Source organism: Populus nigra, chromosome 3, assembly GCF_951802175.1.
Source record: "Populus nigra chromosome 3, ddPopNigr1.1, whole genome shotgun sequence".
Lineage (NCBI taxonomy): Eukaryota > Viridiplantae > Streptophyta > Magnoliopsida > Malpighiales > Salicaceae > Populus > Populus nigra.
The window spans coordinates 9,240,787-9,258,351 of NC_084854.1; the positions used below are offsets into that span (position 1 = coordinate 9,240,787).

A 17,565-nucleotide genomic window follows, 5' to 3' on the forward strand; every position below is an offset into this window, starting at 1 on the left:
TCAAAGTACTTTTTATATGTGCAATATTGAACCTTATAATAGATTGTTGGAATGCTCTAGAACCAAAATTTATTATTCCAATAAGAAAAACAAAATGTCTATCGACTGTCACTATAGATAACTATATTTCACACCTCACATTTGATTATGCACATCAAATGAAAGATGTTAATGTATAGCTAATCTTTACCCGAATCACCTTTAGAAGCCAACATAATCTTTTAAATGACTATGGTAGCACTTAAAGAATAAAGGAGAGATAGTTTAATGGAATAACTTCACACACTTTTTCATTTACATTATGCATGTATAAATACAGAATTGAGGAGCTTATTAAGCCTGAACTTTTGCTATTCTGTAACTAACTGCAAGCTGTACATAATTCAATTTAAACGTAAGGATTTGATTCTGGTGAGTGAGGATTTTGTGGAGGAACTGATGTTGTTGAATGAGTGATTTGTGGGAGAGTGATTGTTTTCCTTATATGCCCCCGCAAAATGGAGGTACCATCAGTAACTCCAATCTTGGATCTTAAGACTTGAAAACGGTTACGTGGAAGAGGCTTCGTAAGCAACTCTGCAAGCTGATTTAAAGTGTGAACATGACTGACAGTAATGCGATCTTTCTGGACAAGATCACGAACAAAAAGAAGATTAATGTCCATGTGTTTTCATTCGAGTGGGTTGCATTGAATTTAGGCTGAAATGAGTTGCACCAATGTTATCACAAAAAACCTGAGGAGGATTTTTAAGATGTAAACCAAGTTCTGTGATTAAGGAGTGAAGCCAGATTGTTTTAGAGGTTACAGTTGCTAAGGCACAAAATTCAGCTTCTGTAGAAGAACGCGATACAACTCTTTGTTTGCGTGCAGACCAAGAAATAGGATTAGAGCCTAGAAAAGTGATAAAAGCAGTGGTGGAGATCCTTTTATCAGTGTTAGCAGCCCAGTCCGCATCAACAAAAGTTTGTAGACTTAAGGGGCTACTCTGTTGAATAAGAATCCCATGAAACATTGTATGCTTGAGATACCTGAGAATTCATTTTGCTGCAATCCAGTGACACTCTATTGGTTTGTGCATGAACTGGGAAAGGTGATTTACTGCAAATGCAATGTAAAGTCTAGTTAGACCAAGATATTGCAATGCCCCAATGGCTTTTCAATATTCTGTGCTGTCTATAGGAGCTGAACCATCCGATAAAGTTAATGGAGTGCTGGTGGACATTGGAGTGTGAACCTCTTAGGCCATATTCATAGATGTTTTAGAGAGTAAATCTCGGATGTATTTGTGTTGTGAAAGGAAAAGGCCCTTGGCTGTAGGTATGACTTCAATGCCAAGGAAGAAATGGAGATGTCCCATGTCTTTGATAGAGAAGGTGCGGCTGAGTTTGTTGATGATAACATCTACAAATATGGAGACGTTGCTTGTGATAATAATGTCATCAACATACATAAGACCATAGCAGAGAACACTGTTAGAGACATATATGAATAAATATGTGTCCGTAGCTGAGTGAATAAAGCCAAATTGCAATAGAGCATCTCGAAGAGCTTTATACCACTAGTGAGGTGCCTGTTTCAAACCATAAATACTTTTCTTTAGTTTACAAACATAGTCAGGCTTGGAAGTGTCTCTGAAGCCGGAAGGTTGATGCATGAATACTGTTTCTTCAAGATTGCCATGAAGAAAGGCGTTATTGATGTCAAGCTGCCTAAGAGACCAACCATGCATGACAACAATGGAGAGAATTAAGCAAATTGTAGTTGGTTTGACAACTGGGCTAAATGTTTGGGAATAATCAAGGTCTAGTCTTTGGTGGAAGCCTTTGGCAACCAGACGAGCTTTGTATTTGTTGATGGTTCCATCAGGATTTCATTTTGTTTGAAAGACAAATTTGCAGCCTATAAGATTTTGACTAGCTGCATGGGGGACAAGGTCCCAAGTAGCATGATTAAGTAATGTAGTAATTTCTTCTGACATGGCATTGCACCAAAGTGGATTTTTAAGTGCTTGACTAACACATGTAGGCTCAATGGAGTTAGGTAATGGATGTGTTGTGGTGTTGTGAAGCTGCTTGGGTACAAAGATGTTGTTCATAGACCGAGTGGTCATATTATGTTGTCTTTGAGAAACAACAGGAGTTGGAAGATTTACCTGAACGATGGAAACTGTAGTGTTCGAATTGGATGCAGGGAGAGAGAGCTTTTCTTGATGGACAGTAGAGACTGGTGCAGGGAGGGCTTGGTTGGTTAGGGGAACAAGCTGTAGTAGTGGAGTAGATACAGGAGGAGCAACATGTAAGGAAGACTTGGAGGTGGACTGGTTAATGATGTTCTGTAGGGGAAATGTGTTTTCATGAAATGTAACATGTCGTGAAATATACAATCTTTGTGTAGGTAAGTGGAAGCAAAGATATGCACTTTGTGTATTGGAATAACCAAAGAACACAAAGAGAACAGATTGGGTTGAAGTTTATGTGTGTGGTAGGGTTTCAGCCATGGAAAACACAAGAAACCAAATGTTCTGAGTTTGAGATAATTGGGAGCTGCTGCGAACAAGGTTTGAAAATGAGATTTGTGATGAAGAATAGGAGAGGGCAATCGGTTGATTAGATAGGTTGCTACAGCAAAAGCATAGGACCAAAAATAGGAAGGAAGGTTGGCATGACTGAAAAGTGTGGTGCTTGTTTCTACAATGTGTCTATAACGGCACTCTGAAACTCCATTTTGCTGAGCGATGTGTGGGGCTGTGGTGTAATGGATGATGTCATGGAGTGTAAGAAATGGTTGTAGAGTGACAAATTCTCCACTATTATCAGAGTAGAGACTTTTGCTATTAACATTGAACCGATTGAGTATCATTTTATGAAATTGAGGAAAAATAATTTTAACATCTGATTTGTTTCAAAGGGGAAAGAACCAGACATATTTTGTGAAGTGATCAATGAAGATCACTAGTATTTATGACCTTGAATGCTGATTTGTGGTGATGGTCCCCAAACATCGGTATATATTAAATCAAAAGAGGCAGAGCTAGTGAGACCATGCTTATGAAAAGGCAGGCGATGAGATTTATTGATAGAATAGGAATCACAAAAATGAGATGTAGATGAATTGCTGGAAATAGGAAGAGAGAATGAGGAGATCATTATGTCAACAACTTTGGAGGAAAGATGGCCTAGGCGCTGATGCCACCCAGTTATTGATGTGCGTTCATGAACCAGTGCAATGGGAGTGGAGGCATGAGGATGAGGTAGAGGATAAACACCATTCTCATAGGGTCCTTGAAGAAGAGTCTCTCTCGTTTGTTGATCATTGACAAAGAAACAAGAAGGATGAAATTCAAGGAACACATTGTTATGTTTGGTAAAATGATGGACCGAAATCAAATTTTGATTTATGGTGGGAACACAAAGAGTATCTTGAACTTGGAATGTACGTTTAGGAAAGGGAAGAGAAAGAGAACCTGAATGAGTGATTTTCAAACCTGAACCGTCTCCAATAAGCACCTTATCTGTGCCATCATATTCAGAGTGTAAGTGCAGATTAGATACTTGAGAGGAGATGTTATGTGATGCAGCAGAATCAATAAGCCATCGCTGGTCTGGATTGTGGGAGGCAGTGGTGCAGTTGGCTGTAGCTTTCCTGGTGTGTAACTTAGGACATTGTTTGGCAACATAGCCAAATTGATCACAATATTGGCCTCTGGGAGTATATTTTTGCTGTCTGAAATAGCGAGATTGAGGTTTGGAATCATATTTTTGTGTGGATGCATGAGGAGACCATGGTTGTTTTTGTGAAAAACTGTGATGCTTGCGCTGAGTGTTATGTACTGTAACGACCAGGGACGGAGAAGTAATGTCCAGGCGTTTGAGGTAAGACTCATGACCAATGAAAAGATCATAAAGTTCTTCAAATGATAAAGCAGATTCGCGTGTACGAATAGGAGCTACCATTTCTCTATATTCAGGCCCTAAGCCATTGAAAGCATAGAGAGTAATATCATCAGCATAGAGAGGAGCATCAATGAGTGCAAGCTCATCGGCAATAGACTTGATAAAATAAAGAAATTATGTGACAGTGCGTGTTCCATGCTGAATGAGAGTGAGATCTTCTTTGAGTTGCATGACTCGTGTTCTGGAACGACTGGCATAGAGCTTGGTCAGTTTGTTCCAGGCTTGAGAAGATGTTTTGGAGGCTGCTATGAAGGGTATCATAGAATCTGATACCGAAGTGAGTATAGCATTCAGAATTAGTTTGTCCTGTCAAAACCAGAACGTGGAGGCAACACTAAGTGTTGTATCAGGATTCATGGACAGGGGACATGTGAGTGTACCATCAATGTAACCATATAGGTTATAGTCGAGAAGGAGGGACTCAAACTGTGCATGCCAAGAGGGATAGTTTGTTGGTGTGAGTTTGGTCGTAATTTGCTGTGTAACATTAATAACAATAGGGGAGGACGTTGAGGAAGCCATTGCAGAAGCGAAAGAAGAGAAAAAAAAAAGATCAAGGTAGAACTCGTTTAAGAAAAGAGGGCTCTGATACCATAAAGAATAAAGGAGAGGTAGTTTAATTAAATAACTTCACACACCTTTTCATTTACATTATGCATGTATAAATACAGAATTGAGGAGCTTATTAAGTCTGAACTTTTGCTATTCTGTAACTAACTGCAAGCTGTACATAATTCAATTTAAACGTAGGGATTTGATTCCGGTGAGTGAGGATTTTGTGGAGGAACTTGTCGCACCCTCGCGAGCGGAGCGCAGCGTCGCGGCGATCCTCTATTGGTTCCGGGGTCTTTTGTTTTGATTGTGGATAAAGGGAGTCGCCACCTAGTATTATGGTCACTAGGAAACCTAACTGGTCTTTCAGAGATTCTAAGGCAAGGGACTGGTTGCGTAAAGGGAAGGTATTAGCACCCCTAGTACGCCCTACCTAAGGTAAGCTGCTTGGTGTTAATTTGGTTTGTCTTATAATTGCTATGGTGTTGGTGTTTTTCTAATCCCATCAATTTCCCTAGGTTTGATTCAAACTAAATTTATTAAGATAGAAATCCAAGGAGATTCCATGTGCTTTAAAAGCTCATTTTCCCCTTAGTATTTCATACTCTTACGGCTCGTAAATCGCGGAGTAAAAAAATTGAAATGTCCTCGATTACAATCAAGGCTTCTTTCAAGGATGTGCAATGACTTATTATTCCTAGAAAAATATTTTGGATATTAACCACTTTGGGTTTCTTTATCCAAACATTAACAACTAATAATAACAAGTTATTCCCAATAATATTTTGGATATTCATCCCTTTGGGGTTTCTTTATCCAAACATTAACGGTGAATAATAACAAGTTATTCCCAATAATATTTTGGATATTCATCCCTTTGGGGTTTCTTTTTCCAAACATTAACGGTGAATAATAGATGAATTCCCCCCAAAATAAGATTTTTATATTTTTTGGAATATTGGCCAATACCCTTTGGAGTTTTACAAACATGTTGTAAAATCCATAAATGCAAGAAAACAATTTTTTTGTTGTGTTTAAGAAATCCATGCGAAAACATATTTTCAAAACTTTCAATATTTTTTGTTTATAAAAAACGTTCAAAATATGTTAGGGTATTGGCCGTATGCAACACACAAAAAAACATTTTTTGTATTTGGTCCAAATCACAAGCATCGCAATTTAACGCAAACATTACGATAAAAAATAGCAAGCCATCATATATATTGTAAGATTTACAAAAAAACTTAAAACAACTCATAAAAACCCATTCAAAAGCCAACTAACTTAAAATGCTATAACTGGAAAATGAATACTTCTGTATGCGCAAAGGGGGCCAAGGTTCTGACACCAAAGTTTGAGCTAAAAAAAACTGATGCAGTGCAGCCATACTAATTTCATGCGAAAGGAGAAGAACCTGGGCAGCATGCTCTATTCCCCGTATGTTAAAGACTAAGACTAAAGAAATAAATGGCAGCTAACAAGTTCTTGAAAAGAACGAACAGCAAACCCCAAATATACATATGGCAAAGAAGAAAAAAAAACTGAGGCTCATACCTGCTGATATGGCCTGTTTTAAATGTAGAAGATGACGTGCAAGCCGATGGACAGAGCTTCTGCCTTCTCGCCTCAAGCATCCACTAGGCAGCAGCCTTCTGATTCTTTCTCTTCACTCTTCCAGGACCGCCACCTCCAAGTGGACTTATGAGAGAAAAATCAATGTGTTTCTGGGAGTCAAACCTGTTCATCCTGCGGAGAAAGGCTTCACCTTCGAAAATTCAGCGTTGGTTCTTCTCATGCAGGGTGAGAAACATTCTTGCAGCCTTACGGATGCGGCTCAGGGACGCGTGTCCTCAAGAGAGCAGAGTGAGCGGAGACCAACAGGGCAAAAAGTCTATGTTGATGAGAGGGAGAGGGGATAGTGTCCGGCCAGAGAGAGAGATCTCTGTTTTCTTTTTAAAATCAGGGGGTGGCTGCTTCGTTTTTTAAAAAGATGAGAAGGGGGGAGGGCTACGGCTTCTTTGCTAGAGAGGATAGGTTTAGGTTTTTCTTTGTGTTTTCTCTCTTTTCTGAAAAATTACCCCCTTCTCAATATTTTTCTCTTTGATTATTATGGCTGGAGATTTATTTATATAGAAAATCTCTACACGTACTATTCAAGGAAATATTACAATAATTATTGCAGAGATTGTTTTCTATAACCAGCACCAACAAATCCTATATATATGGAATTTTATATTGCAGTGATTATTTTCCATAACCAGCACGAATCAAATCATATATCTATGGTATGATTATTTTCCATAACCAAGCACGAATCAAATCATATATATATATATATATATATATATATATATATATATATGGTATTTTATATTGCAGTAATTATATATGATTCATTAATTATCTCCTTGACATATTGCTTCCTTGATATTAGCCTTGATGCTTTATGTTATCGCCACATGCAAACCCTTATTATTATTTTTTATTTATTATTTTATTTGAAAATTTATCAAAATATGGGTCAAAAATTGGGTAGCAACAGAACTGATGTTGTTGAATGAGTGATTTGTAGGAGAGTGATTGCTTTTCTTATAAAATCATAAAAAATAAAATCTTCATTAGCTATGCTTTTTTTCTCATATTGTTTTTAGCAACATATTTTTTCTTGTGAAGCTCTCTTACTTATGGAATTCAATGAAATGATGCAACTATGCACCACATCTATAACATCAAAATTCGAAACTTGAACTTGAACTAGAACTTTAGCTTGTAGTTTTCAAAGGAGTAGGTTTAGTTTGACTAGTTGTCCACTGGTATTATAATCAACCCAATACCTATTATTCTATTAAGTTTGAAAACCTCTATTAGTTCCCATAGCTTGCTATTTCTCCATAGCTAGAGCCCTGTGATAAGCTTTTGAAAACATTCATAATGACTGCAAAATAAAAAAAAAATGTCCTGTATGGAGTTCCATAATACACTCAAATATCACTCCACCAATTTTTTCTCTATTTTTAACAAACCATTCCTTGCTATTAGTTGATAGAACTCATCAATATACTCGTTAAGACGCTTTACCCTTTGCCTTAATATGTGGAGTCATTGGTATATGGGTTGAGTATATCCTAAAGGAAGAAAATTATATTTTATCTTATATTTTTATCTTTTCCTTGTCATTAATCTTTAATGTTCTGCCTCCGTATAGTCCTTTTTAGATATTCTCACCAAGTATAAGCTTCTTTTTTTTAATCTGATAGTGATCAATTTCTCGCTCATCTATTTTGAGATCTTTATGTATTAAAGGTTCTATCCATATCAAACATCCAACTAATGAATTCCTTAATTTATAAAATTCTTGAAAAATCAAGAAATTTAATAAGAAATCCTTAAGTCTCATTAAATTCATCATGTTGAAAATGTTACCTCCTCTATTCCTCATGCTTTTAAAAAGGATTTTCTAAATTGTTTATGGATATATAATTACTTTCTCATTATCTTCTAATTTTCTCTTCTTTAATCAAAAGAGTTAATTCTGATACATGTTATCTCTGTAAATCTTTAATCATTTGTTCATAGACTTTTTGCTCCTAAATATGTCATATTTTGTAACTTTTTTCATTTTTCTACTTTAACAACAATATAATACTAAGAATTATTGGGCTATAATATTAATTAACATAATTGAACCAAGGAAACGGAATCAAAGAATAATGATCTTCTAATGGTATATTATTAAAATAAAGATTAAATCTCTAAAATAATAGATCTTAAACCGACCTTTACAAGATGAAAATAATAGAATTTTAAATTAAATAGGAAAATGACATTTAAATTTTTTAAAATTAACTAGAAAAATAACAAAAATTAATAAAACAATGGCTTCAGAGTTATGAACAGTTACATTAGATAGATCGTTAGGCTCAAATAAGTCTCTTTTTGGATTTGAATCTATCCATCTAATGAAAATACGCATGTGCTAAACGCTACTTTTCTTTTGCTTCTTATGCATCCTTTCAACATCTAACTTGCTCAAAATTTACTTGCTATAGATAACTTTGGACGAAAAATTATTTGCCATGAAAAAATCCAATCGTTTTGTGATTACCAAAATCTAAAACATTACTATGCTTATTTATATTTTGGATTCATTTTCTGAGATTTTTTTTGAGAATATATTTTGTGAGATTTATAATTATAGCAAAGAAGATAACAAATATAACCCCCACAAGAAATAGAGAGCAAAGCATGAAACGAAAGTTGACTGGCCAAGAAAGAAAGAATATCCAATGATGGGAGACACGCCTTTCATGCACGTTTGCTCGTTCTTTCTTTTATTTTGTTGGTTAAAGTTTGTAGCTAAAAGTCGCTGTCTTCCCCCACTTCTATTTCTTATCTCGTCCAGTTTTCAATTTTTCCTATTTTAAGTATTTTTTTATTTGTCAATTCTTTTCTAATCTTGATCAAGCACCTTTTCTTCTTGTATTATCTTTATCTCTTCATTAAGGGAGATATTTGATCTGGGTTTTGATTTTTTGAGTGGAATTTGGGATTTGTTGTTAATATTGCGGGCTTTTTTTTGGATGTTCTCTTGTAAAGTTTGTTTCTTTGAGCCAAATTAATAGATGAGTTTTTGAAATTTTCAACCTTTTTGGAATTGGGGCATTGGAGATTTGTTGATATTTGAAGGAGAACTGGGTAGCTTGAAGGTTGTAGTGTTAATCTTGGTGAAGTAAATACGATGTTGTTGGAAATTGATTTGGGAATTCATTATCGTATTATTGGATTGGTTTCTCGAAATTCACGAGATCTTTAACTAACCTGTGAAGTGTCACATTCAACTTGTGTTTTTTTTTTTTTCCTCGAGCGAGTAGTTGAAGAGACTCCTTTTTAATTCTTTCATTTGGGATTTGGATGTCGACAGCAGTCCTTTTCTAATCTCTCTCTCAAAATTCACCAGAGGTATTATGAAATGGTCAATGAGATAATGACTGTTGCAACCAATTCTTTGATTTATTTTTGAGTTTTGGATTGTTGTTAGTTGGATAGTTACAAGGAATTTCCCCCCTGTTGTATATGTTATATCATGTTTATACGAGGTTGTAAATAGTTTGGGGGTTGAGGATAGAAAAGTTCTCTTTTACTGTTTGATTTGTTTAAGATCAAGGGAGATGTATTCGAGCTAGAAAAAACAATCTTGATTCTTCCACAAATCATGAAATTCTTTAGCATCATTGGCAATTCATTTGGTTGTTCTGCTTCTGGAGAGCGTTTGGTTTCGGCTGCAAGAGATGGGGATATTCAAGAAGCCAAGGCCTTATTAGAATACAATCCAAGGCTTGCAAGGTACTCAACGTTTGGTGTTCGAAATTCTCCACTCCACTACTCTGCAGCTCAGGGTCACCATGAGGTATTTTCTAGTTATATCTTTTATATTGTGCAATTATTCGAGTCTTTCTGTTGTGGTGACGGTGATTTTACCTGTTTTTAGATAGTTTCTCTCTTACTTGAGTCCGGAGTTGATATCAATCTGAGGAATTATCGTGGTCAGGTAATTTCATCGTACTTCAATGAAGGTTCCAGGTTTATTTGTTCGTTATTTTAGCTTTTATTTACTTGAACCAATCATTCATATAGCTTTTAGGTATTTTGAGAAACTTCTAGACAGGTTAGCTTCTCTATGAAATAATAAAATATCGCGTTCTTTTTAATTTGTGTGCACAGACTGCTTTGATGCAAGCTGGTCAACATGGTCACTGGGAGGTTGTGCTGACTTTGATGCTTTTTAAAGCCAATGTATGTAGTTTACTTTCAAGTCAACTGGAACTTGTTTGATTAACCATGAATAGCTTACAAGATTTGGGAACTAGGAATGTGACATTTGTGGAGAATTGGATTTTAGATTCACAGAGCAGATTATCTTAATGGGGGTACTGCACTTCATTTAGCTGCTTTGAATGGTCATTCTCGATGTATACGCCTCCTCCTTGCAGACTACATACCCAGCATTGCTGATTGTTGGGATATATTGAGTAAAGGCTCAAGGGACAATGGATCCATCTCCGAGTTTGATGGAAGGTAACTATGAGCTCCCTTCGCACTTCTACAATCTCTTTTCCATTATTATGATTTTATTTGCTGAGTTGTGCCATTTGTTTGCACCAGTGCTCTTCGCGAGGTTATCAATAGACCTGCTGATGGAGGCATTACTGCTTTGCATATGGCAGCACTGAATGGGCATGTTGAAAGTGTACTGTTACTCTTGGACTTGGGAGCTTCAGCTTATGAGGTCACTGTGGAAGATGGAACTACTATCGATTTAATTGGTGAATCTTCGTTTTACCTTAACTGGTTATCACTGTCGCTTGTACTTTTAGGCCAACTAGCTGTTAATTTTAGTTGAATAGCAATGGCATTTTTTTAGTTCACAACTTAAACAGTGATGCCATTCTCTACCTTTGCCATCAATGCTAATTAATTTCTCCTGCTCAGTTTCTCACAAGGAGACTAAGACATTTCTTAAAAATGGAGGTCATTTAATCAATTTGTTTTCAGATCACTGTTGCAACTCTCAGTGAAACCAGTATACAGAGGAATTGAGTTATTTGTATCCAAAGTGAAATATACTAATTGACATGGTTATCAAAATGGCAAATCAACTTGTGGAATTCTCTGGTTTCACTATCCAGAAATGATCAAGTCAATTGGTCATCTCAGCTAAAACCTTGTTTTGGACCTATTGACCCAGCAAAAGGGTGTTAGATGCTCTTTTTGTGAGTTCCAATTCCAACAAGTTTTGGAAATTCTTCAGTTTCATCTGGGAAGTCTCGAAATTTGAAAAGATTTTTGCAAAATTTTGACTTTGCATGTCTTCATTGAGATCTGAATTGTTATTTTTTTTTCCTTTAAAAACTGGGTTTAGGGTTTTTCTTTTATAGGAAAAAAGAAATGAAGCTTCAAATCTTTTTTCTTCCCTTCCAAGCAAGTCTCTCACTTTTTTCTTACACTCTTCTTCTTTGTCTATCTTGACATTGATAGCTTATGAATTGGACATGCTTGAAGCCTCTTGATAGCTTCTAATTCCCAGTAACTTTATTAGGAAAGTTAGAACACTGAGGAAGTACTGTTTTATGTTTGTGTTTTCTACCTGGTTTTTTTTATTGTGTTGTGGTGAGAGCCAATGCGTTACAGGTAGCATTATTACAATTTCAAATGTTCTCTAACATCATGAATATTAAACATGGTTAGCAACTATGCTAGTGATTTATTATAATAATCAGAACATTATGTATAAAGATACTATTATTTGAAAGTCACATTTATTCAAAACTAATTTCACATTGTTTGTAAAATCTTGTGTTTTTATGATAGATTTTCTAGACCCCCACCATTCCTAAGGAATAATCAAATCTTAACAACCTCAGTATTAATCAAATCATACATGTATATGGAACTCGAGTTTTATTGCCTTTTTTGTTGTTGTATTTAGATGATAAAGATTGTCTCATATGGCAACTTTGTGACATAGATCAGACAGAAGATGTTAAAGCTTGATTAAGGGAAAGTCTCATTGAACATTTTCTTACTCTCTGGAGAGTGAAATAGCTCAATTTTAGTTGCATCACTAAAATCCTAATTTAATGACATCATTTGGTTATCAATACCCTATTGTACTGTAGATCTGGAAGGCTAGGTCCTACTGTTTTGGATAAGACCTATTTACAGAACAGGCAGGTCTCTCATAGTGTTGTAAAAAATATAGGCACGGAGTGAATACCAATGGCACACCATTATTCTGAGCTGAATTGTTTAGCTTGCAATACCATCTATTTAAATGTGTATCCCCTGTTGTCACTTTCCAGGTGCTGGAAGCACGGCTCTTCACTATGCTGCATGTGGTGGAAATCCTCAATGTTGTCAAGTATGTTTACAATCCAAGAAGAAAATTGTGAATCCGAAAATGAGTTACGTGTATGCTGAATCTTTATCATGTTCATATGTGTTGTGATTCAGATTTTGATTGCCAGGGGTGCCAGTTTGACTGCTGAAAATGCAAAAGGGTATGCTTCTAACATCTTTAGTTCTCCCATATGTTCAATATACATAATAATATAGTGATTTGCAAGTGGAATCTCTTTGCATCTTGCAGCAATGATACTTTTTACTTCTTTTCAACTAGGTATAAAAAATCCCAACAGTTAAAATGTTTTCCTTTACCGGATGCTATTTTGTTCAGCCTACTTACATAGTGTTTGTGCCTAGAGAGTAGGGTGGGGAGCAGAATTCAGGATTTTTTAATTGGTTTAGGATGTAATGATTTTGGGTTGGAAACCATTGGGCATGTCTTTCAAATAAAACCATCTTAACAAATTGGCATTGAGATTATATAGGATAAGAATTTAGTGGTCATAAAACTGAAAAATCTCAGGGCAGACTAATGTGACCATGGAAGAGTTGACACTGATGTCAATGTGACATCGGGTGCTGACTAAATGAATTTTAGACGTTGTAATATACTGCTTTCCCCTTCCTTTGTTCCTTGAAACCCTTGCTAAAACTAAAATATGAAAAGTGCCTATTAATGACTTAAATCAATAACATCTTTACTAATGAAGAAGGGAAATATTTTAGAAATTTCGCGGAGTATACTTTGGCTTCTCGGTAAATTGTTTCTTTGGAATATGTTAGGATAATCAACCTTTTCTGGGTCCTCCCCTTTTAATGTAATTTCCCTTGGGACTTCCTCTACTCACGTGTTCTTTGCAAAATGATAACCACTGTTAGAATGTAGCCCTGGCTTTGCCAATGTCAGTCATGTGAGGATGAGCTCTCTTAAGAAGAATTTCTTGGTTGCTTCACCTTATGCACCTATGTGCCTTGTGTTGCATTATATTTACATGACCTTGGGAAATAATGATGATTTTCACTAATAGTAAGATCAGAATCTTTGATTGATCTCTACTTAATATAAAGTCCACATGCTAACAATAAAATACATCTCAAGTGTAACATAATTAGTTTTTAAGATCAGTAAAATCTGGCATTCGAATCATTGCATTTTGGAATTACATCATTTCAATAATGAATCTGTACTTTAAAAGGCAGGTATTAGCAAATGTTCTGTATTGTTGGATGTTCATTTGCCCATTATTGTATGGATTCTGGTGAGATAAACCATATCATTGTGTTGACTTACCTCTGGTTTTCTTTTGTTTGGTTCAAGGTGGACTCCTCTGATGGTTGCTCGTTCATGGCACAGAAATGAACTTGAGGTGATTCTTACCACACAGCAAGAAAACCAGTCTCAAATATGTCCTTCTCCATATGTATCTATTCCCTTTATGAGCATTGTCAAAATTGCCAGGTAAATACAGTTTGTCATATTTTGTTGCAAACTTTACAGTAATCCAGTGACATATGCTATATTCTGTGACTTGCTTCCTCGAAGTATAATAGCCCTTGAATCTTACACTTGTGTCTAAACTACAAGGTCTTCCAAAACTTCCTGGGAAACTTTGTTTCACTTTTAGTCTCTTTATGTGTGATAACATCTTGCCTGGCTGATAATGTGGCTTTCAATGAAGTTCCAAATTAGTAACTGCTATGAGGGTGACTGTTGCAAAAATGTGGACCCCTAGAAGCACTAAAGGATAATACTTTTGCACATGATGTTAAACCACAACACGTGTTGTGGAACTCTTCTAGTTCAGATTGAGTTCCATGTAAGAAATCGCATATACCATGAAGTTTTCTTCATGGTCATTTTGAGGCTATGCGTCTCATTTACATTTATGTCAACTAATGGTTTGTTTCCAAGCAAAATGGTTAATTCCATAATCATGGAATGTTAAGCTATCCTTTGTTGGGATCATTTGCAGAGAATGTGGATGGAGGAACAATGATTCCCTACCTACATGTGATGATACATGTGTTGTTTGTCTGGAATCAAAATGCACAGTTGCGGCAGAAGGTATGTTACTAATAATTGCTAATGGTTTCCACTTTTCTATTATGTTCTTTATTGCTTTTTTAAAATTTTATGGAACTAATATTGTCAAACTGAAATTGTGAAAGTAAAATTATGGGGTAAATTGATCATGTAGCTTGTTGTCTATACCTCTTCTGGAAGCTATTGTCTAGAGGAAATGACAGACGTTCTTTGGCTTGCAAAGTAAATGTTGTGGGTTTGAGACCTAAGAGCTATCACTTCATCAAGAAAATCTGGAGGGTAGAACTTCATTTTTTGGTCGAATTTTATTTATTCACTCTTAATTTTTTCAGTTTTGTCACCAAAAGATGGAAACGTGGAATCTTAAATTTTTTCTTAGTTTCACTCCCCCATTTATGTGTTTCATCAACATAAATGTAGGCTTTTTGGCTCACACATGTATAGATGAATATGGAACTGAATAATCATTTTATGCACCAAAGCTCCAGAATTTTCATTGGTATTATTTGTATGAAGAGCAAGCAAATCAAACTTTGTCATTTCAACCTTTAGGACCAACACATAACTTCTCCAGGGTTGTGTTTCTGGATTCACCCAAGTGGTGGAGAGAGTTGGATATGTTTGGTGCTACTTTTAGGCTTAGTAAAGAGTGATGTTCGGTCCCCAAGGGGCGTAGCGTGGTGGCAAAGGACTTGAAATCTGCATAGCAGGTCTCGAGTTCGAGTCAGGACGTGCACCTCTTGTAAGAGTCTAGGACAGTCGGGGTTTTACTCACTTATCTGGGCCTACAAAGTACGCTTTCCGGGGGGTGGGGTTTCCTCGAATCCAAAAAAAAAAAAAAAAAGAGTGATGTTCGGGTGTGATATTATAGAGCAGTAGTGGCAGATAGAGATAGCGGTGGTCTGTTATGTTCATGTATGTTATTGGTGGTTGTTAGGATTAAATTTATTGAGGCTATAGGTATATAACTAGAGAATCGCAATGACAATCAACTAAAATCTATGGGAAAGAAAACAAAATTTATATGCATGGCTATTAAAACTCAGCATGTACAATTCATCCTGTAAAGCATCTACAAGGAAAGTAATTTTCCAGGTAACAGAAAAGTCTCGAGTATGACAGGTTTTAATAGCATACTCACTTTTTTTTTTCTTCAATCCTGGTGTGATATCATTGCATGCCATTCGGTGCATTATTTCATGTATAACATGGCCATTCAGGTGGCTTTTTCCTGGGTACTTGTAAACACCTTTCATGGGTTCCATTGCTTTTATCCATTGATCTTTACAAATTACAATTTTTTTTTAATTCTACGAAAGTCTTCCTGTTTGGAGTAATTCCAAATAGTTATGTGATTTTTGACAAGCTCATGAAGTTCGTGTATTTTGCGTCACCAAAATAATAGCTGAAATCTGAACCTGTAACTGATGCCAAACTATATATTCTCAGTCTGCTCCTTGTGTGCTTCAACTGAATAATCCTGTCATTTATAAAACAATATGTTGTGCAGGCTGTGGACATGAATTCTGCACAAGATGTGCTTTATATCTCTGCTCTACAATCTGTATCTCAACTGTTGCTCAAGGTCCAACGGGGTCGGTTGCCTGCCCTCTCTGCCGGCATGGCATAGTTTCATTTGTCAAGCTTCCAGGAACAAAGCCAGTGGTTAAAGCTATTGCCAGAACAAGTTTATCTCTATCATTTTGTACATGTACGGGTGAAGAACCAGATTTCCCTTCAATGACAACCCCACTTCACAAGCCTGATTTCCAGTGCACCAAAATTTCCCCTCCATCTTCATTCCGTTCTTTAAGTTGCCAAAAGTTCCCATCTATGAATTTCAATGCTAGCCGTTGCATGGGAGCTTCAGATACAACTCCTTTAGTTCCATGTACAATTGATCTGAACCCACGTGAACGCGAAGTCAGGTGTTCGAGATCAAGAATTAGACGATCAACCTCCAACCCAGAGCGCAGAAAGTCTTGGTTATCTGCGCTCAATCAGTATGTGACTACAGGAACCGGGTGCTAATTTCCTTGTTAACGATGATTATTTTTCCTGCCGTTCTGTCCATAATTTTGGTTGGCAGTGATTATTGGGCTGTAAATTTGGAAGAGAATCAGCAATATCTACAAATGAATCGCATTGATACTGTTGCTTCAGCATGTCTTACATTATAGGACACTTAAATTTTTGTTGCTTGTTGCCTGGAAGATGATAGGGTGGACCAGAACATTGGAATTTGAACACCATGCGAGTAAATTGAAAGAATAGCAGGTTACTCATCAAACTGGATTTTAATTAACAAGGAGTTGGTTATCCATATTATAGTTTATTAACTTTTTTTATCTTGATCATTATTGTTCTACAAAAAAAAAAAAAAGGGGGTAAAACGAACAGCAATAGGGCTCTCCTGTCTGTATCAAATGGGAGGGCGTTGCCAGTTTGAAGGGTGATTTCTTAATGAATACGGTAGGTAATTTTTCTTATGACCATGTACTTGTCTAATTGTTTGCGTTAGGTTGTGGATACAGAATTTAGTTCTATGTATTTATTTCATTTTACTTTATTTACACAGAAAATTTATGAAGGTTAAGTTATTTTCATGATAAAGCGGTGAACAACATATCTTTAACATGTAACATAATAATATTTTTTAAAGAAACTATCGAGATATATGTGTCGGGCAAATAACTTTATTTTTTTAATAATTTTTTTCCAAAACTTTTTATAGTTAAAATTCTCTCTTTTATTTATATATTTCTTGTTCTTCTTCTATTTTTACAACCAAAAAAAAAAAACAACTTTTGTATTCATAGCATGGTTTTTTAAATTAAAAATTATCATAATTTAAAAAGTAAGCTTTAATGATAATAAAAAGCAACAAAAAATTAATATTTTGATAATATTTGTGTGATGATATGTGAAAATAAGTTTATAATCTTTATGTGACATTTTCTAGCTACCTTTAATGATTGAAATATAAGGTGCGTGATTTTTTATTCTCAAAACTAAATTTTTAATTTATTTTGATATAAAAACACTAAAAAAATATAATAGAAACCTCTATAGCCCATTTTGAATGCCAAAACACACTCTAATTAGTTTTAAAA

The 17,565-nt window shown here is 35.6% G+C and overlaps 1 protein-coding gene across 1 annotated transcript; it reads left to right on the plus strand.

The window, feature by feature from the left end:
• Positions 1–8,488: 8,488 nt before the first annotated feature.
• On the plus strand, positions 8,489–16,614 carry LOC133689925 (probable E3 ubiquitin-protein ligase XBOS32). Its single transcript, XM_062110030.1, has 10 exons — positions 8,489–9,913; positions 9,995–10,054; positions 10,228–10,299; positions 10,406–10,581; positions 10,669–10,829; positions 12,366–12,424; positions 12,517–12,563; positions 13,727–13,867; positions 14,382–14,473; positions 15,963–16,614. Exons 1-10 carry the CDS (start codon positions 9,719–9,721, stop codon positions 16,481–16,483), a joined length of 1,524 nt encoding a protein of 507 aa, XP_061966014.1. The 5' UTR covers positions 8,489–9,718; the 3' UTR covers positions 16,484–16,614.
• Positions 16,615–17,565: the final 951 nt, after the last annotated feature.

Bases quoted from the DNA above. Each gene is read 5' to 3' on its own strand.
- LOC133689925 (XM_062110030.1), top strand. From the start codon at position 9,719: ATGAAATTCTTTAGCATCATTGGCAATTCATTTGGTTGTTCTGCTTCT. The intron at 12,564-13,726 runs GTATGCTTCTAA...GTTTGGTTCAAG, and splicing joins ACTGCTGAAAATGCAAAAGG to GTGGACTCCTCTGATGGTTG. The intron at 14,474-15,962 runs GTATGTTACTAA...TATGTTGTGCAG, and splicing joins ATGCACAGTTGCGGCAGAAG to GCTGTGGACATGAATTCTGC.